The following is a 24,034-nucleotide window of genomic DNA, read 5'->3' as shown; positions in this document are numbered from 1 at the left end:
TTTAAGAGAGCCAGATGCATTCAGTGAGAAAACAAAAGAGAATCATGGAAACTTTTCTCTTCTACGATTACCAGTACCACTAAAACAAACCATCTGGAAAAATATTGCTGAAATGTATACTAGACATCCTTCTTCACATCTATCCTAACCATACGGAATGCTAATGGGAATGACGTTTTGCTGCCTCAAGAATATAGCCAGTTTTCTTAAGTCTTTTACTAAAACCTCTGCTATATCCTCATACACGCCAGCCCTCCAGAAATTAAAGTCCTGTGCTGAAAAACGACCATAAATTTTGACAGTGATCTCCATCAAATATACAAACATCTCTGCACAACGTTTGATTTTACGGCTTGCTGTTGACAGTTCAACACCTAGTGCTAGCCCTCGTGTGTAGCACTGTTGGTACACTTGCCGTCCTCCACACCTGGTGGTAGAGACCTGAGTTCGAGCCCGTCGATGACGGGAAGAATTTTTGGTCCTTTTTTTTTTCACAAAGTGGCTGAGTTAGTCGGTCTCAGGCGAGATTAGCATTACGTTTTCTCCGGAAACTCGATTTTTTTGTCTAGAAAACAGAAAATCTCCCTCAGAACACATGCAATTTTAACAGACAATATACACGGAGAAATAGGAACTTAGTCGCTGATGCTCCTAAAACCCTACTACAATGACAACAGCGTCCTTTACCTGTCGTTGCACCATAAAACTTCCAACAAGAACAGCTCCTATGATACGCAGACGGGTCTTACTTTTAAATGCTAACTAATTGTTGTCACATCAAATGGCAGTATGTTGGAGAGCACTTAGGTTTTATATCTTAAAGTTTGTTTATTATCTGTGCTTTACTTGAATATGAAGGAAACAACAATGATTCAGTTCAAGTTTTCGAGTAGCATAGCCAACGTAGTTTTCTGGAATCTCTGGCTACACATTCAAAGGTTGGTTATTGTAGAGATTTGGACGCATCAACAACTTAGGCCACATTGCGCTGTATGTCTGTAAACTGCGTGTGTTCTATGGTCGTTTTCTGTTTTTCTGGAGATTAAAAAATCCCGAGTTTCCGGGAGGAAAAAAACCATCCTGCCCTCCCCTGTGCGACTAACTCGGCCACGTTGGAAAAAAAAAAAAAAAAAAAACCCATAAAAATTCTTCACATCAATGACGTGATTCGAACTTCGGTCTTTTTCTACCCGTTGTGGGAAGACAGCAATTATACCAACTGTGCTACTCACAAGGAAACACATTCGTAGTCATTCTACCCTAGTATCGTCAAAGTAGGAATAGTTAGCATTGGTAATATTACCTATCCATTTTATGTGCCTTAGAATGACCATCAAGAAACCGTGATACTCATAACCATCAATAGTTAAGTGCAATATATCCAAAGTTCCTCTTGCATCGAAAATCCTTAGGTAAAAAGAATAACTGCCTGTAATTTCACATTTTAATCCATCATTTTAACCGTCATTGGTTAAAATGGTGGATTAAAACGGTTCACATAAAATATGGATCGAATAGACCTTTAAGAACTATTTGAGTCCATCTTTCGCGTTTTTCGATAAGGAAATTTGCCGCGGTCGTGAAATTTCAACCGACAGTATGTTAAAGCCTGACTTGGGGCATTAGGGCTTTTCATTGTCTTTGCGCTAATAACCCCTAATTAAAGCCAAATTATTTTTAGTTCATCCTTTAATGAAAAGAATTGTCTATCATACTTCTTGTCAGAGGTAAACACGCAACTATCTTAGAAGAGTGGATCGTTCAAAGTTTCTATAGGCTCCAGATTTTTCCATCTACAATAGGATGAAGGAGAGAGAAAAAAGAATTTGTTTAGACTAGTTAATGTGATCGCGCTGGAAATCACTGGATTAGTTGAAGCCACAAGAGAGATTTATCAGTCAGAGGACAGAAAGTAAAATAAAGCTGGTTCATAATCTAACGGTTTCAGTGGAACACCGACAAGCTTGAAACAAGTTCTGTTGTTGATATTTAATTTTGCTCCAGGGCAACTAATTCCTTGAGGCATAAGTGTATTTTGTCTAGAAATTTTGTGTATTCCATTGCTGAATGAACAAACAGAGAAATCAAATTTCTGAATTAAAAACATGCAACTCTGTCCAGATATCAAGGCAAGAAAAAGGCCGTTCCTCAAGAACTTTAACATGAAATTTCCCAAGAATTTTCATGGGAAATATTATGGATTCAGGACCCGGGCCTTTTACCACACAATATAAAAGGATAGTAGTCCTAACCCTGTGCCCGACTGAACGTGAGGGAATTCAGGCTCTCAAAATTCTCAGAACATGCACGTTGAACCAGTAAGGAACGCAGAAAGACAGAAATCAAAATCGATGCGATCAATGGGTACGTTAATTAGGTGATACTTTTAAAATGAATATTAATAGCATATGCATCAAAAAACAGTCCAATTAGAATTGATATCCAACCCCAGTACAAACGAATTTCACTAATTTCCTTTATTTCTTCTATATCAAATTTGTACCTTGAATTTATCCTCTCCTTAAGCTCAAGTTTTAGAGCTGGCCACCCTTAAAACTTCGAGTAGTAGTAACTTATTGACGAATCAGATTATCTGAAAGAATCGAACATGTTCGGGTAAAAATTTTTGGATTAGAACTGGAATCGCTGAAGTTCACAACTGTTCCAGAATATACGTGGTATTTAGAACAGAAGGAACTCATTATTGAAGGAGTAAGAAGGAAAAAAAAAAAAAAAAGAAGAGCTGAAAGAAGGCCACGTCAGTACCACTTCTCATGATTACTAATTTGCTGGTTCTTGGAAGAAAATTTGATTTATTGAAGCGATTAACAAATCACAGTGGGATAGCAGTGTTTAAGAGCTTTAAATTTTTCTTTGGAAAACTGTATGCAAACTTTCATAAACAAGTCTTCCACATTCTGTAGATACCGTATGATTAACTGATCGTTATGTTAGCGATAATTTTCTCAAAAATGTTGTCTCTTCAGTATAGTGAACTTGCAATTGTAATATTATTACTTTCTATCAGTGATTGACTGTGTAAAATCTACATAAATACTACATGCTTCGCCAAGTGAAGTTGTCTATTATGGCTGCAGAAGTTGCTGGAGTTCAAGCTGTTCTGAAACTAAACAGTAATGCAAGAATAAAGTTTACATTATGAGGAATTCTAAACGCAAATTGACTAGTATACAGGTTCATATTTTTTATTATTTACCCATTTAATTGTACGTCGCAAATCCAACTGATATTCACTTCTATCATTCTCTTCATCGATTTTCTTTAAACAGATAGCATTTTTTCTTAGAATATTTAATCAGACTTCTTCAGAAGTAGTCTATGAAATGTGATATCTCTTTTCAAAACCATTCATCCAAGTTGCCATAGTTATACAATTTCTTTCTCTTGGGAAACTTAGACTGGTATCTCAACACAATCTGCTCCATCTCTTTCTAGTTTCGGTTTCATAATTCAATATCTGTTTGCAACATATTTACCTTAAATATAATTCAAGTGGACTCTACTCAGCGAAGCCAGTGATTTGTATCTTATTAACCCCAAACCACCACAGAACTCGTGGAAATTAGTGCCATGAACATGTAACTTGGAACCCTGAAAAATGGGGTCCAGTTCTGTTCCCTGATGAGTCCCTTTTAGCCTAAAAACGGATTCTAGATGTTATTTCATCTGGAGACAATGAGAAAAACTGTATAATAGCTCCAACGTCAGAGAAAGGGACACTTACGGTGGAGGCAGTGTTGTCCACCTTAAGTACGGTATTTTTCCACCAGATTTCTTCTGCAACTTCTGAATCTTTTCACCCATCAATCCACCTTTTTTTGACTAATACCCTTTTGTCCGTATTGAGCTAATATGCTTCGGTGAATCTTGGAAAGTTTAACTCCTTCTGGACATGAAAATCTGATCGCAGTGCGTTGTTCAGAAAGAACAAATCAAGAGCTCTGAAAGAAGTGATAAATACAAACTCAGATCTGATACCATGGACATCGATGAAAAAGCAGGCGATGACGATACAATTCTTGAAATTCATCCAGAAGATGACATCGACACAGGCAGACCAGTATTCTCAAAGAAGGAAAAGGGGAAACTAGACAGGCGTAAGCAGACTACTTCACGGATGTTAGCAGACACCAGTTAAAACCAAACAATGAGTACAGTTATTCAGTGGAATTGCCGTGGGCTCCGTGGTAACGTAGATGACTTTTACGATCTATTAAGTAAATATAAGCCTGTTGCAGTGTGCCTTCAAGAAACCAATCTCACAAATACAGTGTCTATGACAATTAAACATTATACTATATATAGAAAAGATAGAAGTTCCTCTAACTCAGCTCATGGAGGAGTAGCAGTCATAGTGAACTCTGTAGTTCCCTGTAGACCTATCCCCATGCAAACATCTTTAGAGGCAGTTGCAGTTCGTGTCACCATTGGTATAACAGTAACATTAGTTTCGTTGTATCTATCGCCAAACCATTCATACAGCCTTGATGATTTAGATGATATAGTTAAGCAAATACCTGTTCCCTTTTGTATTATGGGTGACTGGAATGGCCATCACCCCCTATGGGATTCCCAACATCTTGACTCTAGAGGACAGATAATAGAAAAATTTTTAGATAAACATAATCTAACTATTCTAAACACTGGTGATCACACATACATACACTCTCCATCTGGTTCAAGTTCAGCTATTGATCTTTCAATATGCTCCCCAACAATATTTCCTATCATAGACTGGACTGTTACTGACAACCCTTGTGGTAGCGATCACTTTCCTATCATCTGTACTTTTAGCTCAAGTTCTCCTCCCCAGAGAGAAATTAGGACAAGCTGGAAATTTGAAAAGGCTAACTGGACTAAATACCAGGAAATAGCTCGAATAGATACTGCCGTCATAACAACCCTCACAATTGATTCTGCAGTCAGGTATACTACACGAAAAATAATGAAAGCATCGGAGGCTGCTATTCCAAAATCTTCATCCAAAATCAGGCTTCATCCAAAAATGTGGTGGAATGAAGCATGTAACAATGCTAAAAAAGAAAGAAATAAGTACTGGAATCTGTTTCGAAAATATCCAACTACAGCCAACCTCCTACAGTTTAAGAGAGCCAGAGCTAAAGCTCGTCATATAAGACGAGAGAGTAAAAAAGAAGCATGGGCACGTTTCGCTTCCACCATAAACAGATCCACAGATACTTCTAAAATATGGAAAAAGATCAAACGAATTAATGACAAATACACACAAACAATTTCTCCTATTCTACTCGTAAGAGGGAAGGAAATTTCTGAACCTCTGGAGATTGCCAATATCTTAGGTAATTCATTTGAAACACTTTCAGCTGTTGCCACATATGAACCAGCATTTCAATTGTTAAAATCCCGGACAGAAAAATACAAACTAAAATTTAATACTGCCGTCCCATATTCGTATAACCTACCTCTGACCATGATTGAATTGCGCAGTGCACTTTCCCAATTAAAGAATAGTGCTCCAGGCCCCGATGGAATTTTTTACACCATGATCTTTCATTTAAGTGAGGATTCATTAACTGCCCTATTACAACTGTATAACAGAATTTTTCTAGAGGAGTATTACCCTGCTAGCTGGTGCCATTCTTATGTGCTAGCTTTCCCGAAACCAGGAAAAGACCACACAGATCCCAGAAACTACCGCCCTATTTCTCTAACCAGTTGTCTGGGAAAAACATTAGAAAAAATAGTTAATGCTAGATTGACGTGGTTTCTAGAAACGGAAAACATTCTAAGTCCAAACCAACATGGCTTCCGGAGAAGAAGATCTACACTTGATCTCATTATCAAAGCAGAAACAAATATCCGGAACGCTTTCCTCAGAAACGAGCACCTAGTCATGATATGCGTTGACATAGAGAAAGCCTTCGATACAACTTGGCGATATGGGATTCTTCAGGACTTACATAAATGTGGACTTCGGGGTCATCTGCCGATATTCATTAAAAACTTTCTAGGCAATAGATCATTTCAAGTCCGATTCCATTCATCATTGTCTCGAGCATATGTACAAGAAGAGGGAGTTCCCCAAGGTTCAGTGTTGAGCGCTACACTCTTTGCCATTAGGATTGATGCCATAACCAAGTGTATACCTAATACAGTTGATGCATACCTATATGCTGACGATCTTGCCATCTCATGTCACTCTCAAAATATGCGACTAATTGAAAGACAACTACAAGGTACTATTAACAAAATAGTCTCTTGGGCCAAAAACAACGGATATCGACTTTCTAAACCAAAAACAACAGCAGTACACTTCTGTCGCAAACGTTCTTTACATCCTGATCCAGACCTACAGTTAGATTCTCATCGTATTACTTTCCAGCCTAGTATTAGATTCCTTGGTGTAATTTATGATAAAAAATTAAACTTCCTGGAGCATATAAAACATATCCGTACAAGTTGTCTTAGAAAACTAAATCTTCTGAGAGTAGTTTCCTCCATGTCATGGGGCGCAGATCGCTACATGTTGCTACAGCTATATCGATCGCTGATTAGATCCAGGTTAGACTACGGGTCTCCTGCATATGACTCGGCCAGACCGAGTGCACTTAAATGGCTCGATCCTGTACATCATAGTGCCCTACGAATTGCACTGGGGGCTTTTCGTACTTCACCAATCTTAAGTCTATATACCGAAGCCTATGAGCCACCGCTACATCTTCGACGACAAGTTCTGTTACTAAATTACGCAGCCAAAATCAGCAGTCTTCCACATCATCCCATATGGCAATATCTCTTTATACCCAAATGGAGTAAACTTTATGAAAGTAAACCACGGCTCAATAAACCATCTGGCATTAGGCTTCAAGCTCTTATCACAAGCTGGGGCCTGAATTTTACTAACATTCTTCAGGACACTAGCATGGAAACCCAGCCATGGCAAATGCCCCCGATACATATTGATAGACACTTTCAGCAATGGGGAAAGAATAACCTTCCAGATTCCAACATTAGACAAATTCATAAGACCCACTCCTCTGAGTTTAGCACTTTCATTCAAATATATACAGATGGATCCAAAATTGGTAGTAAAGTTGGTACCGCTGTAGTATTACCAAATATCACCATCTCCAGACAGCTTCCGTCTGAATGCAGTACTTATACCTCAGAACTATACGGCATTGTTCTAGCTCTAGAGAATATCAAAGAAGAGTCGTGTACCAAATCCATCATATATACGGACTCATTGAGTGCTGTTAATTCTCTACAGCGTCAATTCTTCCCTAGTCATCCGCTGGTACAAAAAATTTGGGCACAGCTACTAGAACTTCACGGACATGGACAGCTAGTAATATTTTGTTGGATCCCTGGACACGCTGGAATACTAGGAAACGAGCAGGCAGATCTAGCTGCTAAATGTGCTACAAATGTGATACCATCTAATTTCAGGACTCCTTATATTGACCATAAATCCATTATCAAACAGATGTATAAACAACAGTGGACACGCATGTGGCAAGGTCAAGCAAATAATAAACTTCTTGAAATCAAGAGAGAACCCAAGCAATGGCAATCCAGTCTGAGACGAAACAGAAAAGAAGAAACCATCCTAGCCAGATTACGCATTGGTCATACATTCCTCACACATAGCTACCTACTAACAAACGATGATCCTCCACAATGCAGCAACTGCTTATGTTCACTAACAGTAAAACATATCATCCTGGAATGCCCGCTATATCTGCAAGAACGGAAATCTGCTTTCTTCTCTCATTTTCATAACTCCAGCCGGTTATCATTACAGAATGTTCTAGGAGATCGTGAGGACATGAATGACATTTTTCTCTTTCTAAAATTGATAAATAAATATCACAATATATGAACCATATCATGTGTAAGACAAACTAAGAAGATATTAGACAGTAACCAGTGCATTATAGCCTAAGTTGCTGATGCACCAACAAATTTAACAACAACAACAACAACAGCAGTGCGTTGTTCATTAACAGAACAATTGGAAAGTGGAGCCCGCATCATTACATATCGACTGTACAAACAGTATAAGTGCAGGCAACTGGCAACATATGTGCAGACTTGTCTAAAAACTTAATAAATGTGATGACCGAGAGCGTGGTTTGCCATAGGGGCGTTAGTTTTGCCCAGAAATTTCCTTTCCTTTTTGAATTTCCCTCGTACGTGTCCAAACAATACACGACAAAAAAGTAATCACATCATAATCTCGTGGGACTAGAGTTGAGTCCTCCTTACCATTTTGATATCATAGCAATATCCCATCCATATTGTTCATACTGCAGTATTAAATTTATAATGTTTTGCGCTTTGGACAACAATATCCTTGATTGTCACAGCCTGTAGAACACCATCAGTAACTTTGTTCATTGGTGTAAAGATTTCTGTCAACTGAAATAAATGCTTTATCGTCACGTATACTACGAGGAATAAACGCAACACAATCAAATCCGTTCGGATTATAAATTGTAGGCCAATCTCTTTAATAGAATAGATCATAAAGTGGTCCTACAGACAGAAGAGGTTTGCACCTTTTATAAAAAATATCTATGAAACAACCAGCTCAGCCTACAAAATTGCTGGACTTTATAAAACAGTTTGGCCATGCCTTTGATACGAAAAGGACTTCATAGTGACATTGGACTAAAGTAATTTGGTACAGAGCATTAAAAAATGTCCAAAGAACCAACTGTTGCATTGTATTGAATTGCCCGAAACTCTGTCGCACTCATTATTCCTTGAAACTTGGGTTTTTCATCCAACAGAACAATCAACAGAGAATTTCTCGGTATTATTCCTAAGCATACCATCAATTAATGTGGTTTAAATGAGACAAATCTTGTGCTCTTGTTAGCAGGTGAAGAATTATTATTTTGTCATTTTACTCACTTGTGTGATTTCCACTTTTAATCTGCGATGCACGTGAAGTTGTTTTTCGCATTCAGCATCTGATTATTGTTTTATAAACTGATTACTTCAAAAAGTAATCAGTTTTTATGCACAGAGTTTAATTTAAATTTTAATAGCTAAAAACATAAGATTAAAATTAGTTTTAAATATTCATGAAGTTTCTCTCTGAAGAGCATTTGTTGCCAAGAAACTTCATTTGAAAATTAATATGATCTTTCTTATTGTCATTTTCTGATATTGCATTGCCGGGGGAAGGGGAGTTAATGGAACATTTTCATCCTTTAAGACTTTCCCCAGTCTTTGGGTTCTGTGTATTGCTTCATAAAACAAAGCTTCCGTGACCTTTCTTCGATGACATTTACCTTATATTCTTTCAGGATTTCGTCATAGGTTTGTCGGTATTAGCGCGAGGTTCCGTGCAAGAGAAACTTCGCTGGGCTTTCAGTCTATACGACATTAATGGAGACGGTTACATCACCAAGGATGAAATGACGAGGATAATCAACGCCATTTACGACCTCATGGGAAAATCTGTAGAGCCGATGATAGAAGAAAACACCACACGTGACCACGTCGAAAGGGTGTTCCAGGTAATTTATCTATTTTCTCTTTTATTGTATTCCAGCGCATTTCTGATTACTGCAAAAAGGAAAAACAGAAGACACTATTTATTATAATTCAAGCTGCCACCAGATGGTACCCTCTAGAAACGCGTAATTTTCAATAACTTTTAAACTGTTGTCAGCGTAATTTAGCTATTTGATAATTCGCACTAAAACTGAATTGTAACTACGCGAATGGCACCGTAAGATGTCTTTTCTAATTCCAACTGCAATCAGGACTTGTGATGCAAGCTTTCTCTTTCACCATTACTGCCCGTGCTGCCAAACAACGCGCACAAAAGGGCCTTTAGTTCTGCAAAAAGCAATTACGATTTCTCTGCGAATATAGCGACTCAACAAAGCGACTTAATGAAGTTATGGAAATTTCTCGGGTTCTTTAATTACGCGTGGCTTAATTTAGGGACGTCTTCAAGCAATCGGTGATCTAATAAATTAGAGACTTCACCGGTATTGCAGAGAAGAACTTGTTTATCATCAACAACACTTTGAATTAAGCACGTTACCAGGTTCACGACAAAGTATAGACGTCCATCAGGTATTGCGCAATTCATTCGCTTTCTTTTCAATGTGTAAACTAAATTCGACAACCTGGCTAAAAATAAATAAATTTTCTGTTTATACTCCAGAACAGCTACACAGGGTCGAGGGAGGGGATCACAAGAAAGAGAGTGAGAGATAATAATACAAGGGCGTCATCTTCAAGCGAGATTGAAGTACCCTCGCCTTGTTTTCTAACTGTTCTAGATAATATTTTATGTGAGATTATAAATCGCTATAAAGCGTCCTTATCCCTATGATACTTTTATTTTCTACGAATTTAACGTGTTGACTAATGTTGTACTTGATTAATTAGTATACTATGCTTTTAACCTTTTTAATTAAAGAACTTAATTTATTATTACTTTCAAAAAAAGTAATCTTATTTCTTGTCATATAATTGTCCAGATACCAGTTTAATATCATCAGTTATTGGTGACAGGAATTTATGCTGTATACAATTAGAATTATGGGTGTTTAATTTTTTTTTTCCTTAACAGAAATTGGACCTCAATAAAGATGGTGTTGTGACGATGGACGAATTCCTAGACTCGTGCACAAGGGTGAGTAAAACTTTTTTTTTATGCATGACAGAGCCTGATTATCTTATGTTACTGAAATTGAAATATAAATTGTGATTATGAGCACTGTTAATTTAAACACTTTTACGATTTGATATAAAAATTATTTACGAAGACCAAAGTGGGCCATTTCTCCCTACGTTTCAACTAAGGATGAATACAAGTAATAATACCTGTATGTAGACTTAGATGGTAATATCAGTATTGACAGACAATCTATTTCCACTTTCAGACCTCAAAGGCATGTGTGTCTTTTAAGTTTATAGAAGCGTGTTCTGTGGGGTTAATTTGTGTGATGAAAAATCAAGAGTAACTCACAGCTGCATTGGGATTAAAAGGAATAATTTAGCGATATTACCGCCAAATCATAATTACCCTGAATAACCTTTGCTCGCTAGTCTCATGTATAGACTACAAACAAGAAATATGAAACTGCATTCCCAATGGCAAGATTGGACGGGTAACTTATTTGTTGTTCCTGTAGGGTTTTAGGCGCTGATGCGCCTAAAACCCTATAAGTAATATGGCCTAACTTAGGCCATATTGCTTCGTATGTAATACGTCTGTAAATTTCATGTGTTCTGTGGTCGATTTGCTTTTTGCTGGACGGAATACTCGAGTTTCCTAGAGAAAAATCATGCTACTCTAACCCAGCTACTTGTGAAAAAGAACCATAAAAAATTCTCCCGTCATTAATGGGGATTGGAACTTAGGTCTTTTCCACCCGGTGTAGGGAGTACGGTGATTATACCAACTATGCTGCTCACGAGGGCAACCTATTTGTAGGTTACCCATCATTCCTAATCTGTTTTAATCTTTAACTTCTCGCATCATCGCCTAATTTGCTAATGCGAGGTAAAGCATCAAATCAAATCCACCAGAGACACTAACCACCTCTCCGAGTGAAAATATCTTTGAAAGAATTCCTCCAATCAATGACGGAATTTGAAGAGTAGCTAATTCGCTATACCGTCACAATGGGCGAGACTGATTTGATTTAGTCACCAATGAGAATCCGTATTAAGAATTTGATTAAGGGTGGTTACGCCTGCGATCGCTACTAAATGATTTAGAGATGCCTTGTGAATCAGTCTGGAAGAAAGAGTACAATACTGACTACGATAATTATTCATGAATCGGAAAAATACAAGGGGATCCAGAATTCATGAAACCCAAATTGTAAGTGATAACTTGATGGAATTCGATACTGACTACAATGGTGGAGCCAATGAGCATAACGTAAGAATAGGCACATTTTAGCCCCATTTGTCCTTGTGCCCTAAAACATCAATACCAATGGGCATCCCAAGATGTCTGTCTGTAGTTGTTTTTATGTTAGGCCTTTAGTCACTCACCGATATAGTTTTGATTACAATAAGAACAGGATCTCATTGTCTCAGAAGGAAATCTGCAGTCACTGCAGTTCCAAAATTTATCTTCCGCAGATTTTTAATTCTTGGTTACTTTAATAGTGGCATACGCTGAAGTTAATATCGATTTATTTTATTTTTATTATAATATTAATATATTATTTTTATTAAAATAATTTAATAAATATTTTAAATTATTTATTAGAAAATAAATTTTTCAATAAATATGTTGTTATAATTTAGATTATTTTTATCATATTAATTGAAATGAAACAGAAATATTCTTGGGTTGGGTGTCTTTTGAAGCGCTCTGATTTACTTATATTAAATTCATTTAAGTAATTCCAGCAGGCTGTGTTTGCTGTAGAAATAGTCTGGCAATATCAGAAACTATCACAATTCTACTTTAAAATATACTTGCAAAAAAAAATCTGTTCAGGATTCAAACTGTTAAAATATGACTGTTTCTGTTCAGGGTGCGGATATAGGACACAATATCAGTCATATTACTTCAGTAATTTTGATACTAACGTATAAAATTGGTTATATAAATAAAGTTAACACGAATAGCTATGAACTCACTTCCATTAATCACATTAAAAGAAAAAAACATCCGATTTATTTAACACATAAAAATCATCAAATGCGCGTGAAATGAAACGCGTTTAATTTTTATGTGTATTTTAATAACTGACTGCATTATTTAACTTGTTCTAAACTGTAATCACTTTATACCAATATTTTCTCTAGTTAAATTTCAAAATTTTGTTCATATTTAAATTAATATTAATTTAATTATTTTTTTCTTTTATATTTTCTAGGATGAAAACATCACCAAATCCATGTCCGTGTTTAATACCATTTTGTGATCTGCGAGGTGAGAATATCCTATTTTGCGAAAGTGCTGCCACCTCATGGTAGAATGCGAAACAACAGGAGCGTTAAAGTCATATCACGCCGGCCGGATAACCTCAGAGACTGCATAAATATTGAACAAGTTCGGGTGCTATTTTCGTGCAGACATTTCTTGTGAATGACCTTTTCTTTTTTTTTTTTTCTTTTTTTTCTAATGGAAAAACATCATGATATGCAGACCGCAGAACAATCGTTGTCTCGTGATCTCAGTGCCAACTCACGCTACAACGAGACTAAGTGTTCCAAATGAATGACGTCATTGTGGGAACTACTGCAATAAGAAGAATAATATAATTCACTTCTAAGAGATGTTCTAGTCTCTTAGGAAGTGGCGAAAACCCTCTTACTGCGATAATCTGAAGAGAAGATGAAGAAGAAAAAAAAAAAAAAAAAAAAGCATGGCCGATGCATCACCGCCATCTATCGTCAAAGTGTTTAACTAGCAGTTAGAAACAAAATAAAAAAATGAAGACCGAGAATAGAACTGAGACTTTAAAAAATAAAACTTTAAATTTCGCGCACGTTGTTTGCCTTTTTGGACAGCACAACGCACGTGGTGTACAGTGTTAACTAGCGCGATGGTTTCTTCCTGTTAAAAAAAAAAAAAAAGACTTTAATCCGGTTGAATGACCGGAATTGTTCTTGTTGAAAGTTATTTGCTTTGTAGATTTACGTTATATTCAATTCACAACAGGTCTTCATCTCAGCTGTTACTGTAGCAAAGGAGTGAAGCAAATTAGTTTTAGAAACATATTGAAAAATTTTTCGACCTGCTAGAATCTAGTTCCAATCAGTCAAATGAAACTGTCTCTATCTTCTAACTTTTAGACTTTAAACACGTTCATTCTCTAAGGTAGCCATATTCCACCTCTTTCTTGACAAATGATTCAAGTCTTAGAAACTTAATTGTAGCTAAGCAGTAATAATAATCCCGCTCTTACATTACCATGTGAAGCTGCCTGGTCCAGTTGACATGCGCAGTGAGATTTATCCAAGATGACCAATACTTTAGGGTTAAGAAGCGAAATTAGTAACGGGTAGCACAAGAATGGAATAAAAGGATACGTACACACGAATGCGCAGTATCATTCTCTAGTAATGAATTATATGTTGACGTCATCAACACTGTCATTGGGGAACCGCTTACTCTACTACGTTCGTGCAATTTTGTGTCGTAACTGGATAAGTGACAATCTCTTTTTCTTTCCTCTGATGAAAGACTGAATATTCCTTGAAACGTAGATTGCACTTAGGTCTAGTTAATACTAATTGTAGATAATTTTATTAACTGCAGATTTTGGTGTGGAAGCAAAGATATTGCATAACTTTGCGTTGTTTTAATAACTGCCAAAGTGACGTATAGCAATAATTCGTTAATTATGTGTTGCGATTCATATACATTCAGCCTAATCATTCTTCAGCAGAGATGGACGTTAAATACGCGATGTTCTACTCTGCTTCGGATAAAAAAAAAAAGCACTAAACGTTGTAAGCATTAAAAACGAATAGAAACCAATATCTTTGAAGGACTAGAACAGAAGAACTCGACTAATTTTTGAACCTTGCATCAGATTAGTAGGAAAACTATAACTGTATAAGTGCTGAAAAAACGCATTAGCATTGATAAATATACGATGAATAATACTTTTTTTTATCAATAGTTAACACAAATAGTCACTGTAATATCGCAGTAATAATAGTCATTGTTTTTTTTTTTTTATTAATGCAGCATGAAATTATTTTTGGAACGGAATAAATTATTTTGGGTTATACCTACACATTAAGCAAACAAGTTTCTCTAATACGCATGACTTTCAGCCATGTCAATTATATCAGGCAGCTCCACCTAGCACAAAAGAAAGCCGTGTGAGAACTATGATATATTTCACCTAGTCGGTTATACGAGTAGGGTAGATAGTCTCAGGTCCCACAGCCATACAGTGTAAAAAGTTCACTTAAGCCAACCTCGAGTGCTTCCTAATATCGGTCTTTGTTTTCTTACAGTCGCTACAGTTCCTTAACATCTCTCTTTAAGACTTTTCTGAGGACAAGCAGGTCGCATGAGCAAAGTGAATGATGTACAGCGGTGATAAAATAAAGCGAGTTCATCTCTTCTTATACCTGAATTTTTGTTGGATCTCTTTATTAAGTAATACATCACACTAATAGACCTTCGACTGAAAAGAAACATGTTGCAGATTTTGTTATATGCTGTCCCTTAGGATACAGCTGGGTTTCCTTCCCTAAATCGACCGTGTTATATTGGAAACCCTGTACTATAAATTGATTGCACGTAGCCTTTCCCCTACCAAAAACAGGAAAATTAATTTTCTTTTGTAATGTGCAGTTCCCCAATATATATTGCCCCTGAGTGTTGAACTAGTTCTGATAAAGCGATATAAACCCTTGTTAAGCACATATTTTCTTCTGAGTAATTGCTTTCTATCTAAATCCTTTATTTCCAAAAAATGCACCACAAATTAAAGTAAACAGAGGTTCAAAAAAAGTCGTTATCCTCCGGGGCAACCAGATCCCATTCAGCCTTTGCTGCTTATAATCAGCACAGAGGCTGTTGCAATTCGGCTTACAGTGAGATTTTTATTAAGTCTGTTCTATTTATTTTCCGCCTGGAATTGACATCCCCAAGAAAGACCTTGATGATCTTATGATGCAGTTGCCTCTCCTTTTCTTTGCCTTTTAAATGTGGGAACTAACACCTTCTTCTACATGCCTACCCGTACGTTTTCTTCCATTGATCTTTCTATCTGCTCTCCTTTTCACCTCTCTTCACTTATTTGGGAGGTGGAAGAGAACCAGTATGGAATTGATCATTTCCCTGTGATACCTACACTAAATAAAGGAGTGTCTCTTCCTTCTAAGTTACAGCGGTGGAAGTTTGATCATACTGAATCAAATGCTTTTCAACGTCTAACAGAGTTCGACATCACTACAGTCAGTCAGTATCATAAACGTGGGAATCGTGCATCACAGCAGCAGCCGGTAGAATCGCTGCCCTCCCCACACTGGGTGGAAAAGACTTGAGTTCGAGTCTCGTTGATGATGTGAGGAATTTTTATGGGTCTTTTTCACAGTGGCTGAGTTGGTTGGTCTCAGGCGAGGGAGTATAGTTTTTTCTCCCGGAAACTCGGGTTTTTCGTCCAGCAGACAGAAAATCGACCTCAGAACGCACGCAATTTATAACCATTATACACGGAGCAATATGGCCCTGGTCGCTGATGCTCCTAAAACTCTACTACTACAACAACAGCATCACAAAAAATACTGTTCGTGCAGCCGCAACTGCCATTAAACAAGGCTTGGGAGATATTACAACGATATTCTACCACAGCCAATATAAATAGCCTTTAAACGTGCAAGAGCAAAAAGCACGCTACATTCGCTGACTCTGACGGTGAGTCGAGCGTGCGTATCCAGTAATCGACATATCCAAGAATTGTGGATCTATTTCACTTCATCTATTACTCAGTCCACAGCACTAAGTGGTCTGGGATAAAATTCGGAAAACGAATGGGAAAATATACATCTCGCCCTCCATCGATCTTGACGATAACGGATGCACAATATCAGAACCAGCGGCAGTAGCTGATGCTCTTGGGGAAACATTTTCTAACATCTCTTCAACATCTTACTCCCCAGAGATTTTGGTCCTCAAACAAAAACTGAGAAAGACGCCCTCAATTTTACATCAAAAGGTATTTATCCATATAATAGGCCATTTACCACTTGAAAACAGCTCTCACCCTTACGAATACAAGCACTGTTCAACTAGATGGCATTCTCTACAAATTGATTACGCACCTCCCTGATAAATCTCTGGATAACCTGCTCTTTTCGTATAACAGAGTTCTTTGATGAAGAACATTTTCAAGATGCCTGGAGAAAGCAACCGTTCTTGTTTTTGGTAAGTCAGGAAAAGATACTAACATTCCTTCTAACTATCCGACCCTATTGCTCTGACTAGATGTTTGGGCAAAATCCTGGAGAGAATAGTCTATACTCGTCTTATCTGGTATTTAGAATCAAATGACCTCTGCAACTTGCAGTGCAGCTTCGGCAAAAACAGGTCCACTCTGGGTCATTTAATTAGAGTGGAAACATCCATCTAGGATGCTTTCCTAAAACGGAACATCTGGTGTCTGTGTTCTTTGACATGGAAAAAGCATATGCTACAACTTGGAGATTTGGCATTTTAAAAGACCTATATAGTCTCCGTTTTATAGGTCACCTCCCCATTTTTATTAAAAGCTTTTAATCCAAATAGTCTTTCCAAGGTCGAATTTTATAGGTCACCTTCCCATTTTTATTAAAAGCTTTTAATCCAAATAGTCTTTCCAAGGTCCATCTCAAATTTGATGGACCTTGGAAGAAAGATCTACCCTCTCTCGTCCCAAGGGGGGGAGGGGAATTATTTGATCGATACCGCAGCCAAAATCAGCAAATGTCATGAATAATAATTGCCTGTCAGTCCCCTATACACGCACTACAAGTAACAAAACTTACTCCCAGTGGAAAGATTAATGGAATGGACAAACAACAAATAAATTCCATCAGATAAAACCTGTAACGGAAACAGCAGTCTATTCTGTGCAGGAATCGTAGCGAGGAATTTGTTCTAGCTCGACTCCAGATAGGACACAATTATCTTACTCTTTCCTGCTGAGGGCTGATGACCCTCCTATGTACGAATCTTGTGAATCATTTTAACTATAAAAAACATTTTCATTGACTGTGATAATTTTACCGGTGCACGACATATTTGTCTTACCGCTTTTACCCTCCTGATTGGGACTTATGCACTCAGTCAGTTTTTATTAGACAATGACCACACGTCAGATGTTTTTAAATTTTTACAAATATAATATTGAACATTTATTTTTAGTCTTCGTATGCTGATTTTCACTCCAACTTATATATATATTTGAAGCAGTAAACTTCATCTTCAGATGGCAAAGAAAATCGCTGTTAAAAGAACTGAATAAAAATTCAACTTTAGTTGCAATTCGATAGCATTTCAGCTGCTAGTTTAGTAATAATAATTGTATATTATTGGTATTCGAAGTTGCGCACCATGTTAAGATGGCTCTAGTCTGATTTTCGTTTGCATGGTACGCACTTTGAAGTGTATGTCTTTCGCTTTGACTTTATTAATCATTGTCGGTAGAGAGTTACGGATTTGTCCACCCTGAAACTGATTTTTCATTCAGCAAACAGACCATAGACTACACCCAAATTACTGGCACGCTGTACCGAAGACCTGTCACTTAAGCTGTCTCCGATCGTGTTTTAAACCGTGCAGTCTCCACCAAATATTCATTCCATCATACATTACCATTCTGCTGAAACCACACCCTTGCTCTTAACGTTCTCGAATTTTGAATGAAATGTCTGGCAACAATATAGGATATATTGGGCACAAGAAATCTTAAGATGTTCACTTCCTTTTAAGCACATGACGGTGATTTCTTTGAATCTAAGGCGTGCTGCTGTCATGTCCAAATATCTGACATAACAAAGGTCGGGAATGGCAGGTGACTGGCAAAACATGAACGCGAGAGAAATACGTATATCGTCACCACAGCAGAAATCAATACTCAACCTGTGTCCGTAATAAAACGTCCAGACAGTTCTCTCCTTCCTTCTAGGGACTACCACACACACGTAATAAACAGATAGAAAGCGTAAGGTAACTAGAAGCATCGGTAGCGTATGTGTGGCACTTTAGGTGTATAAAGGAGGCATTTCTGTGAAGAGAAACTGACAAAATGTCAGGTTAGCTGAAGGCCTTCAAGCCATGTGATTGACTGCAACTCTACCCTCTATGAAGCTTACATTTCGGAATTGTATGAAGTAAAAAGAGGGAATATTTCTAGAAACATCAAAGTCAGGAACTAAGCACAAAATACAGTTAAAACACGAGTAATGGATACAGTGAGCTTACTTTGGGAACATTTTGTAAACGTATAGATGCACTCCGATCGCTTGAATATTGATCTCAGTGCGTTTACGACCTTTACTGAGTCATCCTCAGTCCTTCACTAAACCTTAGCGACAATCCCAGTTAATAAAAGTTAATAAGCATACCGTTTATATGTGTGTGTCTGTCGCCATCATCGTTTTAACAAACTTCCTTCGCACCTTACAGAAACAAAAGTAATGAATCTCGCTGATGTAAAGTAAGTTGAAGAGGAGGAGGAATATTTTTAATAGAAGGCTGAAGACTAAACTGGAGCTATGCCGTCCACATAATTAATCGCAGTATTAGTTCCCTATCTCGTGGTGAAAATACGAACCCGATAGTAAATGTTGAATTGCCATAAAAGGGAAGTCAGATTTGACTTATCCTCCTCTACCAGATATTTGTACCTACATCAAATTTGAGACTTCTGAATTCTGTCAACTTTATTCGGATAACGCAAAGCGGTGCAACATTTCCCTAATAGCTCCTGTCAGCGGAGGAGGCCGTAAAAACTGCCAACTCTTACATGTGTGTGTCTCTCTATGACTCAGCACTTTGCTGACTCTTGCGTGACTCAGACGGGTGACCGTCTAAGACAGCTTTACGCTCGTAGTCATCATCTTTCTCCTTAGTTGCCCGTGGGGGAGAGAGAGAGAGGGAATGACGTCACACCTTGCTAAAGACACGTGCGTTGTTGCATCCCCTTCGCCCAAAAACTGTCTTGCAGCGTCACGTTGCAAGTAGTTACGCTTCCAACCGGTAACTTTCTCTCTATCCGAATCCCCTTGGGTTCGAAAGACATGTTTATTCACGCCATCTGATTGTCACAAAAAACCATCTCCACAGAAATGCTGGCAACAAAAACACTTTGCTTTGTCACTTGGTGGCTATTAGTGACTCTGGAAAGTTTCCAGTTTTTTTTCCCATGATGAATTGCCACACAACTGTCCTTCACATAACATTTATTCAGAAACCTACGTCAATCCCTTCGCTGTACTAGTCCAGTCTCATTCGGAAATTTGGTCTAGAATGAGAACTTATGAAAAGTCAATATTTGCCCCTGTAAAGATCGCTTACCCTCAAAGTATTCTTATCCTAATTACCTTTTTTTACTTCCCTGAATATGGAGAACATTGCCAGCAAGTGATGCTGCGAAATGTTAGTTTGTTTCTGATATAGAGATGCTTTTCAATGGAAAAATGCTTTTTTTAGTTATAAAAGCAAGTTAACATTATCGAAGAGATTCCTATCCCAGATCTTATTTCATGTACAGAATTTCTTTTATAAATGTTTTAAAAATAAACTCCAGTATTTATGTACAGACATTTTTTTAAGTTTAGGGATCTGTGGAAATATTCGAGGAAATCCCCCACCCTTCAAGTGTTTTTAAAACTAAAAGGGACTTTTTAGCAGGGCTGCGGAGCTGGAAGAAAATTTTCCTGCTCCATCTCTGGTTCCGGTCCCTTTAATTTATCAAAATGTTGGCTTAGTTTTGAACTGTTGAATTGAGCAATGATCATGCCCAACTGACAAATGAAAATAATGTTGGAATGACCTTTACATTATAGGCTAAAAAAAGTACCCAGTTAATTTGACTTTTAATTTAACGAACAAAAGGAACAAAAATGAATGAATTATGAATTGAAAACAACTTATTGCATTATAGGAAAAAACGTTGACTTATATTTGCCATATAAAAGCATGCAAATTAACTTTAATTCCCTTAAAAACTGGCCCCGAGTGCCACGATGGTGCCCAAGCGATATTTTGTGCGAAACATAGCGTTCTTTCTCAGCGGATTAGTTATATTTATTTTCCAGTGTCTCTATTCTTCTTGTTTTTCATAAGTGATTCTTTACTTAAAAGCTTTGAAATAGATTCCAGAAAAGAAATACACCTTTCTTTCCTTGTATATATATATTTATATAATCCGTGCTAACCTAACTAACTTTCTAAATCGCTTAGTCACAGGTGGCACCGCTCCTGCCTCCGCGTGGCGGGGCTGGTAACCTGGGAGAAGAAAACCACTCTCCCAAGGCAAAAAGGAGCAAAAATGGACATAAATAGACATGCCACTTACGGATCTCATGATCCAGATCTCTCAAACAGAGATGACTTAAATGCAGGTAATGCAAAACGTCAGAAAAAAGGAACAGAAACCCCTGTTCCTCTTTTCCTGATACTGCATTCTCTAACTGACAATCCTTTCAGTAAGCTTTCCCCATTCTTAATATAGAAATGTCTTGAAAATGTGGCGGGCCCTCCAAAAGATGGTTTGGAGATTAAAATCTGGAGATGAGTGAGAATAAGTACTCGAAAACTATTAAAAATATCTACTTTCGGTGGAATTCCCACAAAGGTTACCCCGCATGCCACCCTAAACTCCTCTAAAGGGGTAATAGCCGAGTGGGATCTCCTTAATATATCTAAGGAGGAGATCGTTCTGGAACTAGGCGATCAAAATGTAATAAATACCAAAAGGATAGTCATTCAGAAAGATGGAGTTCTTACTCCTACCCGAACGGTCATTCTTACATTTAAAACATCAATTTTACCAACAACTGTTATAGCTGGATATTTAAGGTGCAAAATTCGACCTATATTCCAAACCCAGTCCGATGTTTTAAATGCCGAAAATTTGGACATTCGCAAGCAGTCTGCAGGGGTGTAACCACTTGTGCCTCCTGTGGTTCAAAAGAGCATGTTCACACAGACTGCCCCACTGAAATACAATGCTGCCCAAACTGTAAGGGAAATCATTCAGCATTTTCAAAGGAGTGCATCCAGTGGCAGACTGAAAAGAATGTACAAAGTGGAACACAAGGTGCCATACCAAGAAGCAAAAAGACATTTTTCAATTTCAAATAAATTGCCATCTTATTCTTCAGTTGTAAAAAAGCAACGATCCATAACAGTACAAACATATTGTTCAGTTCCGCCAAGCATCTCAATTTCTGATTAGGCAAGGTCGGTCCTCTCTACACTAAAAGAACAGCCTACTCAACAGCAATCAACTCATTCGGTAAATACACCATTGACAATACCGCCATATAAAAATTCTGTACAACAGCCAGTTAAGGAAACAAGCTCTGAAAGAAATAATCAAAAATCCAGTACTAATACCATGGACATAAACATATAATGCTCATAAAATCATATAATGCTCAGAATTCACACCGAGATGAACCACTTCTTGAACTTCATGCAGAAAATGACGTCACTAGACCAAATTTCCCAAAAAAGGAAAAAAGACTAGTCAGGCCCAAACAAACCACATCCCGTAAGCAAACAGACACACCCGACAATCCTCAATAATGCATAGGATCATTCAATGGAATTGTCACGGATTCCGAGCTAACTTAGACGATGTTTATGATTTAATTACCGAATATAATCCTGCTGTTCTTTGTCTACAAGAAACAAACCTGACCCCTAAAATATCTATAAGCATAAAACATATAATGCTCAGAAAGAATAAGAACGACTCTAAAACAGCACATGGAGGTGTCACATGGCTACTAAACTCCAGAACTCCTTTCAGACCTGTCCCACTGCAAACAACTTTAGAAGCAATCGCTGCTGGAGTTATGGTTGAGATAGCGGTAACAGTTGTTTCCATACACTTTCGCCAAATTATTCATACTCTTTAGCAGATTTGGATTATTTAGTTACCCAGCTGCCATCACCTTTCTGTATCTTGGGTGACTGGAATGGGCATCACCACTTCTGGGGTTCGTCGCACCTTGATAAGAGAGGTCAGTTAATTGAAAAATTTCTTGAAAGGCACAACTTAACATTATTAAACAATGGGACTCACACGTACGTGCATCTTTCCTCAAGGTCAACTTCTGCAATTGATCTTTCAATATGCTTTCAACACCAGTTGGCGTTATTCTATTGTACTAGCTTTCCCAAAACCAGGAAAGGACCATTCAGATCCAGCAAATTACCGACCGATAGCTTTAACTAGTTGTATAGAAAAAATATTAGAAAAAATAATTAATGCCAGTTTGACATGGTTCCTAGAGACTGGAAGCATTCAAAATCAATATAGATTTCGAAGAACTAGATCAACACTTGACCTTATGGTCAAAGCTGAAAGAAACATTCTTTCAGCTTTGACCATTAAGGATCACCTAGTGTTGACATCGAAAAAGCTTTCGATACAGCCTGGCGATATGGGATTCTTCACGATCTCTATGAATCCGGTCTTCGTGGTCATCTTCCAATATTTATCCAGGTACGATTTCACTCTGCTCTCTCGCAAACATTTGTGCAAGAAATGGGGGGTCCCTCAGGGTTCTGTGCTTAGTGCCACGCTCTTCTCCCTCAGGATTAATTCGATTACCAAATGCATTCCCGACACAGTTGAAACATATCTGTATGCCGACGACCTGGAAATCTCATGCAACTCACAAAACATGCGTTTCATTGAAAGGCAGCTTCAAGGCACAATTAACAAGCTTGTTCAGTGGGCAAAAAATAATGGATACAGACTTTCAAAACAAAAAACAACAGCAATTCAGTTTTTCTGTAAACGGAATTTACATCCAGATCCCGATTTACATCTTGACTCTCATCCAATTACTTTTCAACAGAGTATTAGCTTTCTTGGACTAATTCTGGATAAAAAAAACTTTGTTTCTTAGAGCATATTAAGATATTCGTACAACCTGTCTAAAGAAGCTGAATCTCCTCAGGGCAATTTCTGCTATGTCATGGGGTGCAGATCGGTACATGCTGCTGCACTTATCCGATCACTCATAAGATCCAAACTAGTCTATGGGTCTCCTGCATATGCCTCAGCTAGAGAAAGTGTATTAAAATTGCTCGACCCAGTACATCACAATGGTCTCCGAGTTGCACTGGGAGATTTTCGTACATCGCCAGTTCAGAGTCTTTATACGGAAGCACACGAACCACCCCTATTTCTTCGTCGGCATGCTCTGCTATTAAGTTATGCAGCTAAAATCAGAAGTTTCTTACATCATCCTATAAGGCAGTATCTATTCACCCCAAAATGGTATAATTTGTACCAAAATAAACCTTTGCAGAATAAACCATGTGGCATTAGATTACAAAGCATAACTA

General features: G+C 37.6%; 1 protein-coding gene across 1 annotated transcript in view; it reads left to right on the top strand.

Moving 5' to 3' along the window:
• The window catches only part of LOC150078277 (A-type potassium channel modulatory protein KCNIP1-like), a 457,018-nt gene extending 441,934 nt beyond the window's left edge, over positions 1-15,084 (top strand). The window contains exons 6-8 of the mRNA XM_090385207.1: positions 9,318-9,530; positions 10,601-10,663; positions 12,873-15,084. Coding sequence (XP_090241333.1) covers positions 9,318-9,530; positions 10,601-10,663; positions 12,873-12,920 — 324 coding nt within the window. The 3' untranslated portion in view covers positions 12,921-15,084. The remainder of the gene's footprint in view (positions 1-9,317; positions 9,531-10,600; positions 10,664-12,872) is intronic.
• The last annotated feature ends 8,950 nt before the right edge of the window (positions 15,085-24,034 follow it).

Source organism: Mastigoproctus giganteus, chromosome 11, assembly GCF_048544385.1.
Source record: "Mastigoproctus giganteus isolate SK-2022 chromosome 11, ASM4854438v1, whole genome shotgun sequence".
NCBI lineage: Eukaryota > Metazoa > Arthropoda > Arachnida > Uropygi > Thelyphonidae > Mastigoproctus > Mastigoproctus giganteus.
The sequence above is the reverse complement of the archived record's forward strand: the minus strand, read 5'-3'. Positions and strand labels throughout refer to the sequence as shown.